At 38.3% G+C, this 27,513-nt stretch overlaps 1 protein-coding gene across 6 annotated transcripts in view; it reads right to left on the reverse strand.

Moving 5' to 3' along the window:
- epha6 (eph receptor A6) overlaps nt 1-15,888 on the reverse strand; it is a 203,277-nt gene extending 187,389 nt beyond the window's left edge. For 2 of the 6 annotated variants that reach the window (XM_064310578.1, XM_064310577.1), the window contains exons 1-2: nt 15,593-15,887; nt 13,681-13,718 (exon numbers count right to left, since the gene is read on the reverse strand). In XM_064310578.1, coding sequence (XP_064166648.1) covers nt 13,681-13,718; nt 15,593-15,657 — 103 coding nt within the window. In that variant the 5' untranslated portion in view covers nt 15,658-15,887. The other 4 variants (XM_064310573.1, XM_064310575.1, XM_064310574.1 and 1 more) reach the window with 4 other exon arrangements.
- Between the last annotated feature and the right edge of the window lie 11,625 nt (nt 15,889-27,513).

Consider the following 27,513-nt stretch of genomic DNA (forward strand, 5'->3'; position numbering starts at 1 on the left):
TTACTTGTGCATTAAAGGTCCAGGAAATTGAAACCTGTGAATTATTTGCTGATGTGTTGTTTTACTAATTTTTTTGCATTTACAAATGACCCAAAAATATTTTTTTTAATGATTCTTGGGGAAAAAAAAAAAAAAAAAAAATATATTAAAGCAAGCATCGGCTCGACTCATATTACTTATATTATATATATATAAATATATATAAATATATATATATATATATATAGAAAAGTCTGAGCCGAGATTGGCTTGCTTGTCCCCTTGGGTAAATGGCAGGTTTTCAGTGGGCGGGGTTAGCCGTTGTATTACTAAAGCGCCAAGACTGGAGAAATCCTTTCTACTATTGACTAATATGTAAATGATGCTCTTGCCACTTTTGTGTGGGCAGGTTGGAAATGTCTACGCTTTTTTCTTTTCCAAAAATTGAAGAGACCCACAAGAAATGAGTTTCATTTCTGGAGGCCTACAGGCACAGCAATATTGCAATAACCCTAACAGTTAATAGTTGTAGTGCCCATTTTCATGAGGAGGACTTCAACTATCTCCAAAAACAATGTGGCTTTGCTAAATAGCTAGCGCTGGTGCAAGGCGCTGTGCATTCCATCCCTTCACCTTCCTCCCAAATGTAGCTTGTAGTCACACTCCCGGTGGTCACAGAACAGACACCTGATGGATCGGTAAGTAGGCCCACCATTTGCTAGCAATAATTAAATAGCTTTCAAGCTTAGATATGTGGAATTAAAGCCTTTCTTTATCCAGGTGTAATGTCCGGAGATTGCTGTCGAGTCTAATGTTAGTGTACAATAGCTCAGTGTTACAACGTTACTACACATTGAATAATATTCAGGTTTAACTATATGATGGAAAGCCTAGCTTATGTTTCTTTCTTTCGTGTTGTCCTGCAATTTAATGTCACTGTACTGGACAACCTGCTTTAACCTAGCGATAAGGAATGGTTTACTTATGAGGTTGCTTATGGATATGAATATTAATGAGCACAGGATGCATACCCACCCTGTCTTTATAATCACGATACTCTAATAGTGTATATTACCATTTACTGGTCAAAACTGGGTTAAAAACGTAAAAGAATAAGACGATCAGTTGCCACTTCTGGTGAATATAACAATTTGAATTCAGTTCCCTGGACCTTTAACATTGAAGGCTTTTCAGAATTTTCAGAGTCTCGGTTCAATCTACACTATATGCAAAACAGTGCAGGTTAAGGATAATACAGTAGAATCCACTTAATTGCATAATAGATTATTGCATAATTTGGGTATCGCCATTGAATTGCAAAATCCCAAACCCATTAATTCCCATTCATTCCATTTTAAAGAGATTTCATATTTGCATGAATCATTACCGTACATTCTGGATATTTTTATGGAATTATGACCAATTACACATCACGTAATGATTGACAATTATAGGTTGAAAGTCAGAAAATGCTGCATACTGTAAATAAACAGACAATTGCCCAATGAAGACGGCTAAAATTTACAAAGGTATGTGGTTTCTGTTGAAAATCACGCCAATATTGAATGCCTGAGGGTCACTCCTGGTCACTTGTTGGCACTGTGTCTACGGTCTCTTTTATGCAATTAAATTAATTATACTGTAGTTTATTTAACATGTCTAAGGTTGCACGTAACCTTGAAAGTGATCATAACTTAGTATCATTCTCAACCAAATTGTACCAATATATGCAGGACCATTTCTAATTGTTTTACAGGTGTTTTTTGTGCAATTTTTCCTATAGGTGACTTTGGCAGCTTTAAAAAACACTTCGGCAGCCAGCCTAAGACATTACAATGTAGGAAAAACCCTGGCCACATTTTCAAAGAACATCACCTGCAGGTAAAAGGCAAGGACTGATGCCCCCAACATTCTGGTAAAGAAAGGAACCTAGTAGCCTACATACAACCTCAGCCAATCAGACTTGTTTTTTTTTTTTTCAAATCACATGCATCCAGGACAAATAAAATTTACTGGTTGTCCCTCAGGTTCTGAAATGTCGCAGGATGTGTCCACTCTTGTATGTTGATACAAACGACTGTAGCACAGAAAGAAACATCAGCAGAAAGTTTTTATTTTATATTTATCAGAAGGTAGATACAACGCTGACAATAAGCCATTTCTACAGTAATAATTCTTTCATTGACATTTTGGAAAGACTGAATGTTGCATTTATTTACTCTGTTCGATGTCCGAATGAGAAGTAGTAACAGTGGTGTTCAACTGTAAGAATAACAAAAACTTCAGACACTATGTCAATATATCTGTAGCATACCCATAAATTACTCAAAATTAGATTAGTGGACAAGTAACAGAACTATTCATGGAGTTCAGCTTTCCTAAAACTATAAACAATGGTTGAGGGAAAACCATCGGTACATTGCATAGAATGTGTGGATTAAGAGACTGACTATCACCAGTAGAATAGAGGTGGGTAGCTTGTTGCATTCAATAATAGTTTAAGCTAATTTCACATTTAAACTTCTGGTGTTCTCGCCATTAAACTTCAATGACTTCATTTTCAGTGTACCTTGATTTTTAATTTCTGAAATTAAGTAAATTAAGCATAAAATATGACTGAGACTGAATTATGTTTAGTGATTCTGTGATCATTTATGTTAAAGCAGTCAGGTGGTGCTGAACATGTTTTTACATGCACACTATTACTGTACTGTCACATCGAGCTGATGGGGGGGGGGGGGGGGACTGGGGGAGGGAGGTGTTACGAATCATCACTATACGTGTTTTTATGGCTGAGGATCTTTATTAATAAGATTACCAAAATACATTATAATTACAGGCAGATGTGAATGAAAAAGGTGGAATGGAGAACCACGGTGAAATACACTTTCAGACTCAGGAGAATGATTACATTTTTGGGCTATATGAGCACTACTGGGATAATGGAGGCAGACACTGCACTGTAAGTACATTGTAAATATTGTAAGTATATTTGTGTTGTGTTGTTGAGTTCACACGTGGCATTTAAGCACCAAGAAGTCTATTTCATTCATGCTCCCCTTTATCTCTCCTCCCTAATTCAAAGTGATTCTCCATCCATGTTGTTAAAAGCTTCAAAAAGACAACCAATATAGATACAGAGCCAACCAATTTCTATTAATGTGTGCCATCACTGGCATCATTCTAAAGGTAAATCAGAAGACTTATCCGTGTTCCATGCACGCGCACACACAAACACACAACTTGTCACAGAAATGTGCATGCAAACACACTGACACACATGTGCACATGCGCGCGCACGCACAGGGAAGCCATCATACATTTGTCAGAGAAAAATAATTCTCAGAACTTCCATCATTAGACACTTGAGAAAAGTGAGTGATTTTCAACGTGCCAGAGGATCACTAGTCCCAAGGAAATCGTATAATGCTACCATGAACAGCTGACTATAGAACTTAAGTTTACAGAGTAGCATTTAGATCAATTTAATAATTAACTATTACAAAAGGTGTCACCTTCAAAAGGAGTCATGAGTCCTAAAACATAACAGATGAATAATCAACTGTAAAGCGAGCAAATTGACAAGTAGACATTATTGGTCTATTTTTAAAGCACGGTTGGATCATGAATCTCCTCAAATGTCATCCCATTCCAGATTATTGTACAAATACAATTAAAAAAAAAAAAAACAAAAACAATCATACTCCGTTTACTTTTTTCGGAATGTTAAATACCATCTTGTTGAGGTCATAAGTGTAAATGTACCATTATTAATGTATCTAATGAAAATAGAATTTCTCTACACACATACTTTTATATGCTGTCAGTTGATCTTCTAACTCGTTGGTAGCGCCGATGTGTGAGACGTTAAATGACGACTTGATATAATCATGACATACCCGTTGTGCGATGCCTTCAATCTATTTCACTGTGAATAATAACGCTGGCTAAACCACCCCAGTAAGCAGATACTCGAAATTAGTCGTTGATATTGAAATTTATATACAAATAAACATTCTCGTAAGAGCATGTTTCTTCGTGTCCATACACTTTCATGGTATGGTTGCGAAGAAATGTCAAGAGGATGTGTACATTTAATTTAGGCTGCTAATGTCAACGAATGTCATATTACATGTACAGCTTTTCAAAAACTTCAGAGTGTATGAATGCAGGCAACTGACCAAGGGGTCTGAAACGCGCAAGGACGCACGGAAATATCGGTATGAAAATATGGAAACTATACGCTCAGGTAAACAGGAGCGAATGGGCGCACCTGTGCTATAGACCACTATAAGAAACAAGTATACCTGAATATAAGTAAATGCACAGATAATTCATAAACAATGCACGTGCTGCAATATGGGTGCCCCCTATCTGCATAACCAGACCAGAAAAGTTAAAGCAAACCGTTAAGGTCACGAGGTTACAGTGATCCTATAAATGCATAATTGAAGTATTCATGCTATAGCCTGCATTAACTACACAGCGAATACATGCTTATACAATTTAAGGTATATTAAACCAACTCTTTGAATAATATATAACACAAGCTAAACTATAGGTTTGCTTAACTTATACTTATTTTTGGATATTACTGGCTTATAAAATTAACTGAATAATTAGCAAGAGAGGCTTACCCTGATTACTGTGGATGGATTCCGTGAAGAGAGCCCTTAGCAGTAGTAAAATTAGGGAGAATTTCATCCTAAAACTCATGTCTAAAAACCCACTGGAATGCCCAGTAACCGTCCGACCATGAAAAGTAGCGGTATCCAAGTGTATTTCCTCAAAAATGTTTTCTTAATCCTGTCAAACGTTTAAACCCAAAAAACAGACCCCTTCATCCCCGTCTCTAAAGCACTCTCCTCACGAACAAACTGACAGAAAGCGGTACAGACACAAGTCCATCGCGCGCTCACACTGGAAGCGATCAAAACGTTAATCATAAAGTTGTCACGAGAGTGCAGTATTAAATTGTGCGAAGGCAACCCGCAGATATTCTTACAAATTAATGCAAGGATGGAAGTGCAGGGTCGAATAGACCCCTATGTTCGGCGCAACTTTGCCCACACCATACAACTAAAATAAGGTTTCGGATTCTTGTCTAGGTCTCCGCTTTAATCCACGTTGTGATTATATACAGTTGATATCCCCATGTTTCCCTCAAAGGAAGGCGCGAGGTCGCTATTTTCAGTCCGTTTGGGCTTCAGCGCTGAGAGACTGCATACGGACGCAGCTGGGAGGGACGCCTGAGAGCTCCAAACGGGTAGAACGAATCGCTCGCTGTAACCTGTGTCTGTTAAGCAGCGCATCTCCGTCCCAACCTGCATGCAGCAAATGACGAGGTTCTGGGGGACAGCGCGCAACATACTGTACCAAAAGCCCGGCGCTAGAGGGGGTTAGCTGACAAGACAAAGGTGTCTTTCAAATATAATGTCACGGTGCCCACTCCAAAGCGGAGGTTTGCGCGACTCAATATTATCCCTGAAACTCTCAGGTTGTTGGATTGTTAGGAATCTCCTCAGATCGCTGTTAAATCCCGAACATGTCATGCAAGATAAATAGCAGAGGTTTTGTTTTCTTCCTTTACGAAGGCTCTTTGCGTATTCTGATATGTCAATCTGTCAAGGACATAAAGCCTACAACATATTAACGTCTGTGATGCGCTATAAAATAAATATCTATTTTACACTACGAATGTGTGTGTTCCTGACAATTAAGTTCATTAATGATTTCACGAAGTAGCCCATTTTAAAAGCCACGCGCGATTCATATATATGCTGGCATGCTCAACTTGCTTTGTATGTTTAAAAAAAAAAAAAAAAGTAAGTACAAATCAGCTTCTGGTCATTCGAATAGGAAGACAACTAAACCTAAATAACTTTTTTGGCATGAACGTAATATTTAAAGCTTTCATTTTGGAATAAACCTTAATCGCCTCAGACGTGAAAATGTGAAAGAAACGCCACTGAAGGATGACACCAAGGCATTTAAGTATTACAGTAGGCCAATAATTCGTAAATTCAGATATGGAATATTTACAGCATATATTTAAAAAATCACAACATCGTACAGTGATCTGTGCCAATAGATTACAAGGTGATTTTGAAGTGTAAGCATTAGGTAGTTTTTTTCACCTCACTGTCATGGTCCATTATGCCTCATCAATATCGGTCTAAAGCAGCCCTAAGCAGTCTTTGTGTTGTATGTAATTGATTTCAACAATGCAGTTCTCCTTTTTAGCAATACAGATCTGTTAACAATTGTCTAGCTAAATATCAATTTTTCTTGCTTTTACTTCCAAAATTCAGAATGATCTCAGTTTAAATGCTTGACATTTCAAATACTTTTCCATGATTTCGAACACTAACTGAACATGTAAAAAATAAGAGTAATGTCACACATTATGCAACATGCAGTTTCATGAGTGTAATGCAGAGAAAATCATGACTTTAGAAGTCATTTTATTAGCCTTTAATTATAATCTGTAAATTACAGTGAAATGTGCCAACTATATTCCTAATCTCCGAAGAGCCGCTGCCAATGTCAGCCAAGAGGAAAAAAGGACCCACCTTCAGCATATTCAAATGTCTTTTAGCATGAGTTCATGAACTAGTCTCTTTCAGGCTAAACAAACCAGGACTTAATCCTTTGAATTCAGTAAATTAACAGAATTGTATCGACATGCCAAACATGTCACAATAAATAAATCAACATTGGTCTGCTCCGCTACAATGAAAGGCTATTAAGTCCAAAGGGCACCTGCAGTGAACAAGCTTTTATGGAGCCCCCTACACATCCCCATTTAATAATAAACAAATAAATAATATGTTCCTGAATTTTTTGCCATGTAAACAAAATTGCTAATTGCATTTCACAATTTTGTAAGGACAGCAAAAAACACACACATCCAAAAACTCAGACAGGTGCTGAACATAGCAGTTGGCTGGATAAGAATAAGTTCACAGCATTTGGTCCAAAGTGCAATCAATTTATTAGCACCAGAATCCGTGAGGTTCCATGCCATTATGATTCTCCGTCAGCCGTAAGTCTGATTGAGCCAGAATGGGTCAACATTACTGATATTTGTTCCTTCTCGATATTTTAGCTTTTTAAATTTGTTAAACTTATATGGAAAACTGTTTTTGTGACGTGTATGTTCTGTATACTTATTATTAAACACAAAACTATGATGCAAAACATGATTTGTGATACAAAGCAAAATGTTTGGGTTTCATGTTTTGTGGTTTTCATATTCTGTGGTAAATCAGACAGTTCAATTCTCTCAAGCTTCAATTGTGCAACAGCGTCAGGCATATCAATATGACATATGCAATTCTCTGCATTTGATTTATTTAGAGGTTTACAGAAATTGATGTGAACATCGTCTTACGCTAGGGTGGAGTGCTTTGTATGGATCAATTAGACATTATTGAAAATGAGCTTGGCTTATAATTTAAAGCCTTCTGATAGAAACCTTGGTGTCTTAACCTCAATCTAGAGTTGTAAAGAATGTCCAATTTTGCTTCTATCATTTAAGACATATTGCTAAAATCAAGTCTGAAGTCTGTCACTGATCTGGGGAAAGTTGTTCAAGCTTTTATTTCATCTTACCTGGATTATTGTAACACTTTGTATACCTGTCTCAGCTGGAAATCCCTTCATCATATTCAGCTAGCACAACATTCTTCAGTTCAGCTCTTAAGAGGCGCCATTACACAGAGCACAGAAACTCTCATGCGTTAATATATTAGGGACCGCGGTGTCTCGTGGCGTAGCCTGTAGAGCACTGTCCACATGCCCATTACGAGCTGCGACGTCGGTGGTTCGAGTCCGACCGCACAACCTTCGTCGCACTTCTCTCCCACTCTCTTCCCTGTCCTCCCTGTCTCTCTACACTGTCTTGTCCAATAAAGCTGAAAAAAGCCCTATATATATATATATTTTAGGGACCGCATGTACTGTACAGCAAAAAAACCTTGGGCTCTCAGAAGATATACATGTGTGCATGCATTTCTGTCAACAGTACAATTTCTACTGGGGGAGGTGAACACAAAGGTAGAATAGATGTTCAAGAGACAGTTTGCAGGAAAAGGTGACACCTGAAGCTCTGCTCAGGCCCAGCTGTGCAGAGGCATGCTGTCCAACATGGCACATTGATTTTTTCCCCCTTTCATTGTATCGTTCAGAGCAATCAGAGGTAATGACAAAAATGCTCTGTTGCAGACCATATTCTAAAATGTGTGCCATTTAATTGCATACCCTAGCATTACCTGCATTAAACATACTTTAGAGATCTGACTGAGATGCATATTTACAATGGGCCTCCGTGAAGCTCTAGGTTTCAGTAAATAAAATAAATTCCATGAAAAGAAACACTACTTTATATTGGGGGCACATTGCTAGTGGTTTAAAAATGTTTTATTTATTTATTTATTTAACTGCTGCATCTTTAGAAATGTTTCAGATCAGTTGATGAAAATCAACTGAATCCCTCAACTGCGTGAACTGTAGTCAATATGTTCTGAAACAAATGCCTCAGTGGCATAGGTAGACTTTGAATCTGCATGCTAAAATCTAAAATGTAAAGATATTAACATATTCCATGCGTCTCTCTAAGCGTGATGGTGTTTTGAGCCCCGAATCTCGCCTTATCCAGTATCTAGGCTGTAATTTCCCTCAGGGCAGCTTGAAGTTGTGGAATCTACAGGCATGTAAAAATCAGACATGATCTACTTAATTTCACTGATTGGGAAAAAAAAAAAACCCTGTGTAAGAGAGATTATTATTTCAAATTGTTTAGGACACAGAGCATAGTTCTACAACTAGAAACTTCAGATGAAAATTTAAGAATCTCAAAAAGAAAGAAGCCAGAGGAGCAGAGTTTTTTAGACTGTTTAAATTCAGTAAAAAAATGTGTCCTTGATCTAGGCTTAACATTTTGGAATGAGGATATTTGACTGAAGTTTTCTAAATTGATAGCAAAAATAAAGAATTGAAAAATAATTTTTTGTAGAAGTTTTATTCTGAAGAAAGAATTTTTATAGAAAATCCTATTTATTTTTAATGGAGAGTTGTCATTGCACGGAATAGCTTTCTAGGTCATGTGGCAGAAAGAGACCCTTGGGGTGTTTAAGCATAGTCTTGATGCTGTATTGGATGCTCTGTAGACAGTAGGCAATGACCAGCCTATAAGGGCTGAATGGTCGGTAACGGCCACAATATATTCTTACGTTCACAATGTATTACCTTTCTTTAAATATACAGATTTCTCCCATTCATTTTGGCTACTGCTGTAGCTGCCAAACGTTTTTTGTTGAAGAAAAGCAGTTACTTGTAAGTCAGTTAAAGACTCTGTATAACACAAATCATAATTTAATATGCATAAAAAAGAAAATAAATAGAATGCTACTTTCCTATTTTAAAAATAGGAAAATACGATTTTAAACTTCCCACTACAGAGGGATTTTGTATTCATAAGGTGTTTACATTATAACCAATCAGACATGGGGCTATCAATTGTAAGTGAACTTGAAGTGAATATCCCATATACATCCAAATGAAATATGAAAAAAGTATATCTTCATGTGGCTTAATGAACATTTTGAATGTCAGAAAATATTTGCACAAGGGCTTAATTGACAATTGTTTATTTAATCAAGACATACTTCTCATTTCACATACTGAACAATGGCAGCTTTCTTCAGAATGTGCAGCGTGGGGTATTGCAGTTGGTGAACGAAATCAATTTTTATTTTTCAATCAGAGGACTTTGTATTACAGAGAGGATTTCAAGTCGCTCTCATCACCAGTAGATATTGTAACTGCACAGAACAATGTTCGCACAGTGCATGTGGGCTCCTGCTTGTAAATGGAACCACATTTATAAAGCTGTCAGCCTTTGAGGCTGATAATGTGTCCATGCAGCCAGTTCTTTAAAATCTGCCAGATTTCCCCAGACAGAAGATAAAGAAGTCTTCACTTCGCCTTTGACCAGTCTCAAAAGCAACAGCTCTGTTTTCTTTAAAAAAAGGAAAGTTGCTCCCAATTTTATTGTTCTCTATAAAATGAAAGAAATCTGGCATTCAACATTTATATGGGATTAGATAATTCATTGTGAAGAAAGCTTTTCAGCTTTTTGCCAAGAATTTTTTTTTCCCCCATTTAATTTGCAATATCTAATTAGTTCACATGGAATCATTTTTTTGCTTTTGCATGCTAGTAATAATTGACAAAGTGCATATCAAGATGATACAACCTCTGCCTGTCTTTGGTTCTGATTAATATGTTTTTACAACGATGTGCACTAATGTTAGCATGTGATTTAAGGTACTGCACATTTTTATACTAGTGTGCACTTTTGCAAATGTGCGCTTTTGAACTAGTGTTCTTTTATGGTAATATGTGCTTTACTAGTAGGGAATGTGTTAAGGTAAAGCACGTTGTAAGGTGACGTATGTTTTAAGGTGCTCAGTGCTTTTATGGAAGTGTGTGCAAGTGCATAAAGTTCATAAGTGCTTTAAGGTCGGGTATTTTAAGGTAGAGCGTGCTTTATGGTAGTGGGCGCGCTTTTGAAGTAATGTGTGCTTTCATGGTAATATGCACTTTATAGGTAGTCGGTGCTTTAAGGTCATGTGTGCTTTAATTAAGGTAAGTGTACACTAAGGTAGCGAGTGCATTAAGGCAGCTGACTTAAGCCCCTCTCTCCCTGCCCCCAGCTGCGCTCGGCCGGACCCCCCTACATATTATGTATGATTACTGTAATAAAAGCCTCTCTGGCGTCTGCTTCCCTAATGAAGCGGCGTGAAATCATTAAAAAGTGATTGTGAGCCGGTGGTGGTGATGAGCCTCCACTCTCCAGGACAAAGCGATCCCGACACCTCCGATTTCTCCTGTGGAGCCACTGCGCCTCCCACTTCATGCCTAATGGGGCGTGGATTTTAATCTGAGGCCTGAGCGATACCGCGGAGAATGAAGAGAGCAAATACAGTAGATCTCATTTCTGCAAAATGTCTTCCGTTTCAACAAACCCCGGGTTGCTGAAGCCGCTAAGGCATCGGTCGGTAATGAAGGAATGGGGTACTTTGCGGATAAGAGTCCTGCACTAACATTGCGTAAGTGGGATGCAGACAGCCAGGCGGACCATTGCTTTCTGTGCATTGGAGATTTGTATTTGTCTATATCCTACATACTTGCGGACGCTGATTGCCTGATGGAATGGATGGTTTTCATCAGATCCAGAGCAGCAGACCTGATTAAATGATAGATTTTGTCTTCCCGTTGTCTCTCTGAAAAGGATCATTATTGATGCCTGAATCTTAGTCCATGTCAAAGAAATATTTTACCACTGACACAAATACCACTGGTTGTATTTGATAAATACAAAACACCATTTAAATACACATTCCTAAAAACAAACTAAGTTCAAAATGTTGACAGCAAGAACCTTTATGGAGATTTGTAGCTGTTCATAGCCTACCTACTTGCAGACACTGATTGCCTGACAAAATGGATAATTTTTAATCTGGTCCAGAGGACCAGAACTGATTGAATGTTTTTTTTTTTTTGCTTATGTGATATTAGATTAGGCACTAAAACCCAAGGATTAGTTTTGGCATGCAATAATGGTCAAAGGCACATTCTGTTAGCATGTTTCTTAGTAGTATTTGCACCATTTGGAAAGTTGTTATGCAACAGCTTGCAAAAAAATGGAAAATAAAATTAAAGAGAACGATCTTTTGGGGACTGAAGGACACGTGGCAATCTATATGGTAATGTTTCCCCTCTGATACTTTCAGTGCAATTCATCCAAAATGATATATTATGTAAACAAAATATTTGCAAGGCACAGTATTTAATAGGATGCTTTGGTCTTCAGTCATTTGCATCTGTCCTCATTACAACTGCTTCTGCAATTTTGCTCAAAGAGACTGCCATTTAAAGGATTACAACAGACAAATTATCTAAAATATCAATCTCTGGACTATACACCATCTCTAAACTTAAAAAAGCATGACTTTAATGAAAGAAACCATTTAATGTACCAGTTAACTGGCCTGCAAGACAATGTTATTCTAATAACTAATGCATGTTGGCCTTAGAGAAATGGGATATGAAGACACATGGCAAGACTTTAGGAGACTGAAGCATGCAAATTAGCATTGCCATCTTTCACGAACCTCTGCATCTCCTGTTTATAATGCAACACATATGTGGGGTGTCAGAATGTGTGTTCTAGACAGGCTACCATTTCACACCTCCCACTTAAACTGAAACAGGAGGCGACTGGTTAGCTGTGGCCTCCATACAAAATTATATATAGAGCATGCACAAGCAAAATGGAAGGAGGGGCATGAAAAGCATTAGCAATGCAGACAGGAGGAACCAAACCCCACAACCTGAAGCACAACTGGCCAGTGGATTCAGTGGGAGTGAAGGAGGGTGAATACACCATGAAATAATTTCAGCAAGAAATTGCAGAAATAATAGCCATTTAAAGAATCAGGGATGAATTGTAGGATGGACCAATGGATAACACTGACCATCAACAAGAGGTATGTTTGGCAAAGTCCCATGTGAAAAAATAGTATACTAAGCATGTGTGATATAAGCTTCAATTACACTTCAAATATTCTTAAGTATGAACCAGTATACTTCAGAATATTGTATTGTCACATGAGTAAAACTTCCTGCAGTGCATTTTCAGAACGCTGGACATTTTCCTTTGAACTTCAAGTCAGTTTTACAGTAGCACATGGATAGGATGAGTTTGTGGTTTTCAGTGGTAACTTGCATTAGTGCTTCTGTGATGTTGCATACACATACACTCGCTGGTCTGGGAATGTTGTTAGCCAGGTCTGGCATAATTGCCCATATGATCAATTCTGTTTTTTTTTTTTTAACACCAAGTCACTGATAAATCATCATAAAAGCATCTGATATATGAAGAGGTTTAAGTTAATTGTGAAATGAACTAGTGATAGATTGAGACAAGCCCAGGGAGAAATAATTCTCCCAGCATTCAAGAGGATTTTTCAGACAACTTCTAAAGGAACTGAAATGGTAAAAAACTGAAAAAATATTGAAACTCCCAAAAAATTATAATTCATACACAATTATTCTAATAACCATTCCTATTGTTAATTAGTCTCTCTTGTCATTTAAATGTAATTTGAAAAACTTTGTCCCAAATGTACATGGATTTTAGTTAGTTTTCCTTTTGTTAACATATTTTGTAGTCAGATTCAGCAAGCTAGAAGAAAGATCTTGTTTGGGAATAAAATCCCTGAACAACCTGTGTGTGGAAAGTAACTGAATGTTTATTAAGTTGCTCAGACAGCACATGGGAATTTAGCCAAAGGTTGCTGGTTGGCGAACCTCCTCCTATAATTAATTCTGATCCTGTCATTTTGATCTTCTCAAATGGTAAATTGAGATGGCAGTTACATTCACATTTCATTACCAAAAGTTAAAATTGGTCTTTCAGGCTACCTTGTACCATGTTATGTTCCTACTGTACCACACTAATCTCATCCAATGCGAGAGATTCTGGGAATGTGAGGTAACTTTATTGCCACTCATTAAAATTTTCTTCTCCGTGGTGGAAGAAAAAGAACAGTTTGTGACTTTGTTCTGTTGCTTGAGAAAATGATTTAAACCCAACACCCAATCATTACGCCCAACTAATCAAACAGCTCCTACCTCTCAAAGCCACTTGACAGATTCTCTGAAACGTGCATCTGAAATATAAACAAATTATTGGATTAATGGTCTGTAAAGTGGGATCGATTCATCACTGCTCCCTGACAGCAAGACAGAGCACTGAAGGAGAATCTGCTATGGTTTTAACATCTAGGATGTCTCACCCATGCCAATGCACTGCCAGACTGCTCTGTACAGCACACAGCATGCATGAACCAAAATAATGAGAAACACATTTCTATGTGTTGGATCTAATTCTCATAGTTTACAAGGGAAATTATGTATACTAATACACATGTCCTATTGTAAAAATAGTCTGTTCCTCTAAAGAGAAAATTTTCAAAGAGGTTCTTATAATGCCTTTAATTTAGGATCTAAAGCAATTTAAATAATGCATTTTATTTCCTTTACAGAGCTTAGAATGTTATGGCTGTGGAGGAATGACAGGGTTAACTTTCTTCTGCTTTCTTCTTTCTTCTTGCAGTACAGGTTTTGTCAAATAAGTCCATAATGTTGGGATTATGTCTAAAACTGAAATATACTATTAGATAGCACATCTATGACATTATGACAGCCAGTCATAACTTTTTTACTGCCTTCCAATAAAGTTCAGAGCAAACGTCAAGACAACAGCTCTATTATACCTGACAGGTTATTCCATATAATCCTGTTAGACCAGTGGTCCCCAACATCAGTCCTGGGGAACTTCTCTATATGCTGGTTTTCATTCCAACACACAATAAAACCTCTGAATTTTAACAAGCTGTTATTTTTTCTTAATGTGGTGCTTTTCATGTTTATACGGATTATTTACCCACTTAAGCTACATTACATGCAAACTAGCTACTCCTGCCACAGAGAATAAAATTATTTTGTTCATTGTGCTGATTGTGCCATAATGCAAAAAAATTACAAAAAGAGGTAACATTTAATTGATCAAATTAAAGACTGAGGCAAATCAATATGCTTCTAATTGGTGAAAGTATAGACACATGGGCAATAAAACAAATCATTTGTTAGATAATAAAGAATTTACATTCCATTACATTTATTTGGCAAATGCTTTTATCCAAAGTGACATAAAATAAATGCAAGTTAAAGACAATGCAAATGATAATGAGCCAAGCATAACAAGAATCATGTTAGTCAGTTTAGTGAAAAAATGAAAGCTTAAATACATGTGTTCAACAAACATAGGAGCCCATTGATTCACCTTAGTCTTTAATTTGGTCAGTTAAAAAAATCATTACCTCTTTTCATGTAATTGTTTGCAAGAGAGCACAATATGAACATGGGACTTCTGTTCTTCATGACCTACATAGCTATTCCTGATATTATGTGACTTAAGAGGGTAAATAATCCCTCTGAACATGAAACACCTAATTTAAAAAACATTAACAGCTTGCTAAAAATGCTGGCATTGCAACTGTGGTTTGAATGAAAACCAGCACATGCAGGGCTGAGATTGGGAACCACTGTGATAGGCCCTTATGTTACCAGCCACTTTTATCTGCTCATCCCTAAAAACTTTTAAAACTTAAAACAAGTGCCAGAACCTTTGGCCAAAAGCCAAATTAATATAGGGTGTACCTCATTACACTGGAAACAGGGATTATCTCATTATGCGAATCAAAAGTAAAGACCCCATCTGTTGCAGTTTCAAGTGTGGCCACTGTGCCAGGTGGTGACTGGACAAAACTATGGCCTGGAAAAAGCTGGTGAATTAGCTCATCACCATTATGTTCCGCTCATTAGACTGCAAACGAAAAGAAAACAATGAAACCAATAGCTTCAGGAGAAAGAAAAAAAAAATAAACTTACAAAACTATTTTTCAAACACAATCTGGTTACAGAAGAAACCATAGAAGCAGTTGCACAGTAGGCCAAAAGACTTAGAAAAAGGACAACAAACCTTTCCCAAAGAAGTAGGTCTGATGAAGAGGCTAAATAACAGCCACGCTGATCGCTAATCACCATCAGCTGTGAGAGGCTGCTTCTCTCTGTGGTTCTTCAGGCAAACAACAAGAAGCTCTGAACGAGGCTGCATTTTTTCTCTTGTGGTAATACATGTCCATTATGCCTCAAGATACCAAATGAGCAGCTGCAACATGTATAGAAGTTTACAGGGCAGTGACTCTCAACTCAGTTCCTGGAGATAGACAGTCCTGCAGTCTCACTCCAACCCTGACAAAGCCCACTGCATTCAACAACTAGAGATCTCCCTGATCTGCTAATTAGTAGATCAGGTGTGCCAAATTAGGGTTGAAATCAAGCCAAGGTTTGGGAACCACTAGTATAGGGAGTCTGAATCTCAAGCTGTGTATGAGTCACCCATGTGGGCAGGGGTTTGATATATGTTACCCTCTCTTCTTTCTTATTCTCTGAATAAAAGTAAAAGTAATATCTGCTCTCCTTTTTGAGAAGGGGAAAAAGATGCCAAATGAGCTTCAACACCTGCTGTTCTATGGACTTATGGACCTGTGGCACCACTGGTCATTGTCACTGGAGGAAGCCTGCACCGGTTTCTAGGTCTTGTTTCCACCAACTGTGCTAACTCAACTTGCCAACTGCTTACACTATATGCACTATTGTCATTTCACTCGCAGATCCATAGTACAACCTTTCATATGGGGATGACAGTCTTCAACATATCAAATAAACTGTGCTTAATTGTAAGACCACACAATGACAAAATGATTATGAATACAATGGAACTCAGAAGAGATAGCATGGAATCAAGAAAGCAATAGAGGCATCTAGGACCAGGGTGCCAGTGTAACCCCTGATGGATGGAGAAGCTCTTTTCTGCTCCAGAGCCTGAGGCTGTTTCACTCCTTCTCTTTCAAATCATTGTTGTAAATTGTCTGCATTTTCCATCACTTTTTTCAGGTTTGTTTAAATGAAAAGGTCAAAGAGGACTTACTCTTATTTTTAGTCTTTGAAAGTCAATAGAGAACATTCCTCACCTGATTTCCCTCCGCCCCCCCCCCCCCCCATCCTCCCGAATTCTTTATTTATTGTTTTCGATTTTAACAATATATATGATGCCATACCATACCACATTGTGTAGTTACAGTAATGCATTACATTTGGACACCTATTTGCCCACAGACTGGTCTGGTTTGAACACATCTCATTGCTTTTGTTATAATCGCACTGGAGGCTCGAGATGACTGTAAGTCTTTGTTTAGGAAAGTAAATGTACCGTTATTCTTCCTTTCATGTCATATCCATTATAACCCTCACTGTTTCCATGCACCACGCTCTGCCGGTTCCTCCCTTATGAGATCTACATTAAATGAAATTTGATTGATCGATAAGAAGCAAAGAAAATGGCTAAGATTTAGAGCAACACAGGAGCTTTTCCTGCATGTATAAGCATACCCCGTGAAAAAGAACCAATGTGTGCTGATGCACTATGTCGTAATTACATAGCACTCTCTTTTAAAAAAGAATAAATAAAATGATGGATGTGAAGAAACTTAAATGGAAATAAAAAATGTTTGTGTTTTGTTTGTGTTGGGTAAATTGATGAAGTGCGAGAGGGCCATGGGGAGAGACATCCAGCATGACAAAATGAGATGATTGAGACTGGGATGCTGGGCTCAGGAGTGGTGTGATTAGGGGACCTGGGGTACGGGCTGTCATATCCAAAGCGGGGGGAGGGGGGTGCTTGGGGGATGCATCACATCTGGTGGGGAAAAAAAAAAAAATTATGTGCACAACCCACTGGGAGAATTTCTCTTGTTTTGTCATATTAGATGTAAACATTGTGTTGTTTTTAACACTGTGTGACAATAGGCATGTTAAAACCTATTGATTTACATTATTGTTTCAACAAACGTAGCAGACTTCCTGGCTGGTTCATAAAGACAGACTGACAAGAGACCTTTCACCATTATCAACCACCGGTCTCTCTTAATTTTCAAAGCAGGGGTTACTGAGGTTAAGGCAATGTGAATAATGTGAAAATGCATTCTATGCTATGTAACATTAATTTAGGAAGTCCTTCTTATCTAGAGTGACTTAAAATGTAAGAGAACATAAATGCATCCGCCTGAGTAATATAAGCAACAGTACTAGACCAACCAAACAACGTTCAGGCAGAGCACATTAAGAGAAGGTAACAACTGTAGCTCCTTCCCTGCTACATCCTGATCTGGTCCTTAAGGTTCTGTTACCTAGGGAGACTTGCTGTGTCTACAACTGAAAGTCACACCGTGTGTCTTCACTAGCCCCTTGGCTGTAGAATACCCTCCCATACATATTAGGAGTATAACTCTTCACATTTTAAAATTCCTATTAAAAACATATCTTTTCAAAAGAGCTTTTAAATGTAATAATCTTGTTGCCTTGTAATGCTGATATAGTATTCTTACTGCGTCTTGACTTATTCTCTTCCTTGTTTGCTTGTTTGAATATATACCTATTTTATCAGTGTGATTTTATTTACTTTAGTCTATTGATCTTTCCTAAAGGTCACTATGACTGAAGGAAACATGTGACCTCAGTCACACAGTATGCACATGTCTGTACAACATTTATTATTATTATGGATTGTAGTATTAATGGCAACCTACCTGTGTGTGCGATCATGGATAATTGATAATTGTCTATGAATTTAAATTGTATTACTGCAACAATTGTAATTATTTAATGATGATTTCTATAAATGCATTTATGTATATCCTTCTTCTTATTCTTCTTCTTCTTATTATTATTATTATTATTATTATCATTATTAGAAGTGTGAAAAGTGTAGTAAGTGAGAGAGCAAGATGAACACAGGGAACCAGGCCCAGAGACTTGCTGCTGTCTTTATGCAGAGGCTGAGCAACACTGCCGCAGCTGCAGTGAAACAGTCTCCAACCACAGGCCTGTGGGTAATGGCAACATGAAGCTCCAGACACACAGGACCTTGGGTAGTGGTAACATAAATCTCCAGACACACAGCCCCGTGGGTAGTGGTAACATAAATCTCCAGACACACAGGCTGGTGGGTAATGGTAACATGAAGCTACAGACACACAGGCCTGTGGGTAATGATAACATGAAGCTCCAAACACACAGGCCTGTCGGTAATGATAACATGAAGCTCCAGACAAACAGGCCTGTGGGTAATGGTAACATGAAGCTCCAGACACACAGGCGTGGGTAAGTAACTAAGCTCAGACACACAGGCCTGTGGGTAATGATAACATGAAGCTTCAAACACAAAGGCCTGTCGGTAATGATAACATGAAGCTCCAGACAAACAGGCCTGTGGGTAATGGTAACATGAAGCTCCAGACACACAGGCCCGTGGGTAAAGATAACTCAAGGCTCCAGACACACAGGCCCGTGGGTAAAGATAACTCAAGGCTCCAGACACACAGGCCCGTGGGTAGTGGTTACACAAGCCTCCAGACACACAGGCCCATGGGTAATGATAACATGAAGCTCCAGACACACAGGCCCATGGGTAAAGGTAACTCAAGGCCAGACACACAGGCCCATGGGTAATGATAACCAAGATCCAGCACAAGGCTATGGGTAAGATAAACTAAGACTCAGACACACAGGCCCATGGGTAAAGATAACTCAAGGCTCCAGACACACAGGCTCGTGGGTAGTGGTTACACAAGCCTCCAGACACACAGGCCCATGGGTAATGATAACATGAAGCTCCAGACACACAGGCCTGTGAGCAATGGTAACTCAAGGCTCCAGACACACAGACCCATGGGTAATGATAACACAGGTATGGATTTTTGATCTTTTCTGCAAGGGTATAATGTGTATGCATATATGTAATACAGAAAAAAAAGCATTAGGAGGGGAATTGTCAGTAGAGCTAATTGGTAATTGCTCGACCTTGAATAAAAATGAAATGTATAACATAAAAATAGATACTATAAAAGCATAAAAGCACAGACCAATTAGAATTAAATAATGGTAAAATAATGTGTTGTTGAAGATTGGTGAATAGCTCCACTATAATATACTTGTGTTGAAATTGCTTGGTTCTGTTTAACCCACACCATCAATAATCTCATTGTGGTTGATAATTTGAGGATCTTGTAATAGGTAGGCAAAATGAACTAAAAGAGAGAAATGAGATTTAAGACTATGAGGCGTCAGGGGTTACCTTCTTTGGAAATAGAATGTAGGTGAACTTAATTACAAAGTAGAAGTTTGGGATTAATTTACGAAAATTAATTTTGGAGATTTCTGCACAGTTTTATTCTAAGTGTGGTCAAACTGGTGAAATTAGTCTTGCTTACCTTACTCAGAATGGAACAAAGGAGAAGAGAAAAACTGAAACTTTGCATCCTTCAGCAGAAATCTGTTAAAAATTAGAGATTCTGAGTGCTGCTGCTGTTGAGCATAATTCTCTTCAGTCATTATCAGCTCTCAAGTGTGGGCTGAAAAACTGTCTCTCCGAAAATTTATTAGCCTCCTAGACCACATCCCGTTCCTATGGAACTCAAGTTATTTTTACAGCTGTTATTAAAGAACTTTCCTTCTATCTATTTATCAATCATGTCCAGTTAAATATTGGTACTTTTGTGACTAGAGACTGAAATGTACCTGCAGTGCAGTTGTAATTGGTTTAAGAGGAGTAAATTGGTGAGGGTTTGGTTTCATTATGATCAATCAGATTAGCCACTTTCTGTACCTTCATCACCACTGCATTAAGTCCATCGTGTACTGGCAGCTTCACTATGGCGTGATATACTTGTCTGGTAGATGCAATCACCAAGTGTCTGCACTGCTTCCTGATATAAAGAAAAACCAGAACAAAACCATATAGTTCCTGAAGGGCACCAAAGACAGCAAGTTACTGAAGAGAACATGTACTATCATACTGCGTGCCCATCTTGATGAAAAAAGGTTTATTGCAGACCGCAAAATTGCCAAACCAGACAGAGGCAAAAAAGATTCCCTTTGCACATGATTAATTCCACTCGCACCATGGCATGTTTACATCCACCATTCTCACCAAAGTAGTGCCCTAAGTATGTTCAAAATAGTTCTTATCCTTAATCAGGAAAACAAAAAACAAAACAAAAAATTAACTGCATAATTGCAGTAAACTGTGTCTTTGAACAATAAAGAATGAACTAAAACAAGAGATTCTGCTGCCACCATTGAATATTGAAAGCTTAAATGTATCACCCATGGAATTCCTAGAGAGGCGAGGTGAGCGAATATTTGCTCTTTGTCTGTGACTCATCACCTTGGGTCCCGGGAAGACACTGACTTCCGCTGGTGAAGAGCAGTTCCGTTTGCACAGGGATCCTGTCTCATTAATCTGAGGCCCACAACATCTGCTCCAGCCAAGGAAATATATGACTTTACAAGCCTTTTATATTGTGCTACAAGGAATGTAATTTGCATTTGAACATGTTATTCTCTTAAAATATGTAGGTCTGTGTGATCACATGCAGCACACATTCACACAAACACACACACTTAAGTACATACATATGATTGAATTTTGATAAAAGCCACGAAAGAAAAGGAGACAAAAAGGGAGGAATTTACAGAAAGACACAGGGAGAGAGCTGAGAGATCGGCGAGTGTATGAACTTCAATTTGACAATGAAAGAAAGGCCGATCGGAGGGCTCTGATTTACTGGCACAGACCACACCTCTCCGGTAGATACATCAGAGCTGAGGTCATATTAAACTTGCATTAGAGCTGTCTCCACTGGCATCGTTCACAATAAACATGCAGACAATGCATTATAAAAATTAAAAAAATTAAGGACAGACGAGAAGTCCTTTATGCAACATTAATGGGGGGTGTGTAATTACGGCATCTTGTTCTGGGAGATGAAATGTGTGCTTTGGGTGCAATCTTCTCCATGTTTAATAGAAGCAGGATTTCCACCTTCCCATTCATTATGAGCAGCAGCTGGTCACTCGTTCATCTTTATATATTGCACTCCTATTACCCAAGCTGTTCCCCAGTGCCGTTTTTCTCGCCCACGAAAGGTCACTGCAGCGTGGTCTTTATCCTATCACGACATCGACAAATGAGCTTGTTCTGTTTGTACTGGAGGGGACCTCACAAAAGCCTTCTGATTGAATTGTGCAGAGGATTCATGCTTAATTCTGCTTCCACCACCAGAAGTGGTGGTTCAGTGGAAGAATAGGCTATTCAAACTGAGCTGATGAGGTTGTTTGTCTGGAGTTGAAACAATTCCAAAATATTTTGCCGATTGAAAGCCAGTTATTTATTTATTTATTTATTTATTTATTTATTTATTTATTTATTTATTTATTATATCTACCATTACATTTTCTAAAACAAAAGAAGTCCTAAAGCTTGAGGGATTTTTCAGAGAGGGCTTTATTTAAAACCTTCACCTTCATCCCCATCATCATTAATGAGATCATCCAGGTCTTGCTTGCATACAGCCTTAGTCACAAACCGAGCAACTGGGGTGAAACTATTGGTCGCTTACCTGTCAAATCATAAAATGAATAAAATTGAATTTAACCAAATTCATCTGCTAAACAAGTGGATGGATAAAATTAAACCATAGAACATGAGGTTTCAGTTCACAAGGATAATAATTCCCCATGGTGCTTTGCAGCCTGTGACAGTAACTGCGGGCTTCCAATCAAAGAAAAGCTTACTGTACATTGGATGGGCAATGCATGTGGTTCACATTGCTGACCACATTATACAGGCAGTTTGTCATTGCCAGCATTGTTCCTGTGAGTATAAAGACATTTGCAATCAAAATCATAATGTTGTAATATATTATGCATAAAGCACCAAAGAAAACAGCCACAATAACAAGCCGATTTTATTCATTTGAAATTAAAAGTTCTTACCAGAGGATTTGCTACTGATCATTTGGAGACTTCTTCCACAAATGAGATTTAGATTTTATGCCCTGCATGTTCACCTGAGATATGCAAAGCTCGTATAGCATTGCCCTACCAAATATTCAAACTTGCAATTTCAGCATGACAAGGTCAATTGCATAACCAAATGGAAACACAGTTATCTGAATAGAGCGAAGGAGGGGGGTTTGACATTTGACAATGACCTTTGGTGGGATCTATTCCAGTAATCCATGTAAATTTTAAACATAAGCACCAAATGAAACATTTTGACAAGTATTCCTTTAAATGCACTCATATTAAATACAGCCTCTAAGATCTGTGATGAAACAGAAAGCGAACCTGAATTTAAAAAAAGTGAAAAATTAGTTCACAACTCAAAAAGTCAATTATCACATATTTTACATTTTTTTTATTTTCTTTTCATCACCTGCAAGCATGGTCATGCCTTGGGTGTACTGCACCCTGGTTATTTAACGACTCAGTAAAGATCATTCACTGTACATTTGCACTCTTGACAAAGAAATATGGGTCTTTGTAAAGGATAACTAATTATTGGACTGGTGCCTAGAATTATTAAAGAACTCCCATCAATCTTGCAAAAATATGTGTCACGAGAGTCCTAGGTTCCCCTGGTTCTGAGAGTTTTCACTTTAATAAAGAATATTATTGCTCATTACTTTACCTGCCACTCACAAATAATACTTTAAAGAATGTTTCGTGGAATTAAAAATCCAGTTATTTAAAAGTAATCTGGGCCGGTTTCTCAATGTTACCAAGGACTGATTTATAAATAATCTTTGTGAGGGCTTTTAAGTTGTCTGAACATTCCCATATTTTCATCCAGCTGAACAGTCACTTTCATTACTTTCTTTTTCTTTAGTATCAGATGAAATTTAAAATAAGAGTCAAGCTCTAATAAAATACAGATGTTAAAGGGCTATGGTAAGGATTCCTTATTTAGAAAACAGTTTTTTTTTAAACAAGGTATCGAGTGCAAAGAAATAACCCTGATACAGATTACATTTAGTTCCTCTTATACATAACTCAGATTTTAACACTGAGCACAGTGCTGTAGGTACAGTACATGTACAAAAACATATTTGAGAAGAAGGTGATTTTTAAAGCCATACGGATGTACCCAAAGACATTATGAATGATTGCACCGTAAGGTGTACAGAAGGGCATAGTATCACAAACTTGAAAAATGATTCATTTTTTAATATAAAACTGTAACTAAAAAACAATTTGTTGGAAATATAAAGTGACCTATGAATCTGTGAGTGCTATAAAGGGAAATGTAACCAAATCAATAATGGTGGTAAGAAAATATAATTGCAAGGACACAATTTGCATACTTTGCACTAATTCACTTCCTAGTGCATCTTCATCAGCAGTGTGTGTTCAATAGCAATCATAATAAAAATGGTTTATGAATTGACATCATTTTAATTATTAGAAAATGAATAGAAAGTCAAACATCAGCTTTCACAGGATCCATTGTAGGAACAGTTTCTGTCCGAGCCTCTCCCATGAGCTGGAGTGAGAATGCTTTACGTTATCATTTTCCATATCTCATTTCCAAGTTATTTTTGCAAAAATATATCAAATGAAAACCGTATCTTCATACATCTCACTCTCCACAGCTAAAAAACATTCTGTCAGAGAAAGAAGCAACATTGTATTATTCTCAGTTGGGATTGTTTTTGGTTATTGTTCTGATTTTAATTAAACTGGACTGAGTACAGATTAACATCATTCAAAGATGAATGCCTCTAGTTCACAATAAAAAAATAATTGTCATTCCTGGTTTTGAAAACCAGCAATACCACTAAACACCATGTGTGCTTAGCACTAGTTCATGGGGTCAGTGAGTTTACAGACCAGTGAGACGTCATACTGTACATGTCACCAGGAGCCAAACTGTACAAACGCGTTACCCTAACAACCCATAACAATCTGAGCGACACATTCGATTGGTGCACATACAAAATACAAATACTGGCTGGGGTTGTGTGTGCAATTACAGACAACAATTGCTGACAAGCAGTGTCAGAGGCCAATCTCTCGGGGAAATGATCATGGCAATGTATGAACTCTAGGCAGCGAGGGGCTTGTGGATCATAATGGCCCAACAAAGCATTAATGCCCAATCTGCTGAAATTCCCTTGACAGCTTGAGACAATATTTCCCACAGACACTGCGAATATGGGTGGCACGCCTGAGTTTTACAATAAATTTCGTGGCAGTCAAGATGGCTGATGGTTATTGCCACATAGACGATGGTGACCATTAAACGACACCTGCTCTCTCCCTGCCTCAGATGAGCCCAGCATGACAAAGGCCTCCCATATTCTCTGCGAGTCTTCCCTTGGAACAGGAATTTCATATGTAATTTCCCTCAATCGTTCTTTTCATATATAAAAAGTTATATGCTAATATGTCTGTTAATACATGTCTGTAAATTTTTTTTTTTGAATTTTCAGTTGGGAGTACAAATGTCCATATTTCTACAACACTAAACGCAGGCCTTTCTTTAGAATCAATGCACAAGTACAGCAACATCAGATGAATGGTTTTACAAACCAACATTTCATTCAATGATGACATGATATGGTAAAAGTAGAGGCTATGTAATGTTCTTCCGTACTAAAGCAAATAGTAAAGTGTTTCATAAAGTAAATTTTTAAAATCACATTTTAAATAATTTGAGTGCATTCACTCCTCTGACACACATGCTCTCTTGCCATCACTGTTTGGTCATCACATGGTGGATTTCTGGTCATGTTCGGCAAGAGGCATAACTGGGACTCAAACTTACAATGTGCAGGCACGGAGAAATAGTCACATCTCCTGGATTTATGGCTAATTCACCCCCTCCCCTATTAAATCTCTCAGCCATCCCAACCCAACTACTTAAAGCAGGGGAGCAAGCTCCAGTCCAGGAGAGACAGGGGATCAGCTGCTTTTAGTGAAATAAAGTGCTCAATGGTGGGTTATAGTGCGGATTTCAACTACGGTAAAAGCAAAAACCAGCCGCCCCCACGGTGTCCCTGGCCCAGGGCTAGGGAATTTCAATGGTGGTCTTACAGAGTGTGAGCAGGAGAGGTGACTCAGAAGACGATTGGAAAGTTCTGGGCGGGTGGCTGAGAGGGTGAGTGAAAAGGAGCCCTGGCTTCATTGAAACGCAGTGACGGGAGAGTGGCGCGGGGTGGGCCGGGGTGAGCAGAGCAGGTGGCGTTCGTCCCGAGCCTGACGGAAATGGACACGCGTGGGTGTGCGTTCGCGTGAGTGTGCGTGCCGATCACCGCCAGCCATCACATTGATTCGTATTTACTCTGCAGGATATGGCGGCAGTGAAGCAGCATAATAGCCGCAGACATTAGCCTGTGTGAGGCCCTGCTGCCGGCCCGATGACCCCTGAAATATGGGTCCCGCGAGCGCTCTGTTTTTAAAAGCTACATTCTGCCGCGCGCCCAGACGGCTCGGGAAACCGCTGACAGGCCGCCCCGTGGTGGAGCCTCTGCCTCAATGAAAGGTCCAGCAAGGACCCCTACGCTGAACCTCGATGTACAAGCACACAGATTTGGTACACAGTGTGCCCTGCACCACGGGTCCGTCTTTGCTTCTGCCTAAATGGAAACGATAGCCTATGGCTACAGAAGATTTTTCAAATAAATACATTGCTCACTCAATCTCATTTTTAAGAGACAACCCTTTCTTCGTGTTCAATCGTGTTATTGATCTATGCACTGACAGTATATTTGGAAAGTCTTCGTTTTCTGTTGAACCCAGTATATTAGGAGACACATATTTGCAGAATCTGAGATACGTTGATACATCATGACTTACAGTATTACATGTAATACTGTTGGTGTATAATCAGAAGTGAATTAGAGCAAACATATTAAGCTTTCTACTCAGAGCAATAAGGAAGCATAATCAAAACTACATTGGAGACTCATAATACTGTTTCAGTAAATAAATCATTTTTTAACTAAATAGAGAACGCGTCTCTCGTAGCAGACACACATTAGTCCCTTGTCCATTGAGAGCACAGCATAAGCCATGGACCAGAGGGATCAATATTGTTTTCTAATAAAAGCTCTGGACAATTTATAGCCTTTACAATACATGGTGAAATTGAATCACTGTTGATACTGTACAGTCTGCCACAGCAGAAATTTATACTAAGCTTTTAAACAATACCAGCTAATTATGACAAATAATCATGAATTAGAAATGGGATCACGTCAAAAGTATGCATTTAATCTTGATATAAAACCCTAAATTATCTGCCAATATCTCAACGATATCAGAGGTGATTGGTGACTAAGAAATGGCTGATGAGCAGACAGTGGAAATTGGAATTTAATTTCTTCATGTTTTTATTTGATTTCAGTAACAGACAAAAACATGAGACTTTGACAGTGGTATTGCTCTCTGGGGAATTTATGAAAAGTGGGAATTTAAAACCATTGAGCTTAGTTAATTTACAAAGTGTATTTGCACAGCTGTAGTTCCTTGTTGATTGTTCAATATTAGGCAAGTGTGGCCACAATAATCCACCAATGTGTCACTTATTAATTATTGAGAGACTAAAATAAACACAGTGGACATGTGTAAAGGAATAGTCTAGAGAAGTGGTGATCATGCTTGTTCCTGTCCTGCTTGTTCTTGTTGCAGCCAGTCATTGATCAATGAATGTTGCTGAAACTATGTTTTAGCACTCGCATACTTCATTGCCTTATCAAAAAGCAGGATTGAGGCATTGCCATTTCCTTTGTTTTTGAACTCTTAAATGGGTTTTGTTTTGTTGACCAGGTGACCACATTTCAAACACATATTTTCGCGAGGCTGCTCGCTGTATGAGCCACTGGAGTGCTGTCGGGAACCCGCTACGCCACAGAACTGCTCTTGACCGTTAACGCAGGGAGTTCCTACCCTCTGAGACCGTCTGTGCAGCTGCAGCCGGCTGTGCGGTGCCCTGTA

The sequence above is a fragment of the Anguilla rostrata genome, chromosome 15 (assembly GCF_018555375.3).
Source record: "Anguilla rostrata isolate EN2019 chromosome 15, ASM1855537v3, whole genome shotgun sequence".
Lineage (NCBI taxonomy): Eukaryota > Metazoa > Chordata > Actinopteri > Anguilliformes > Anguillidae > Anguilla > Anguilla rostrata.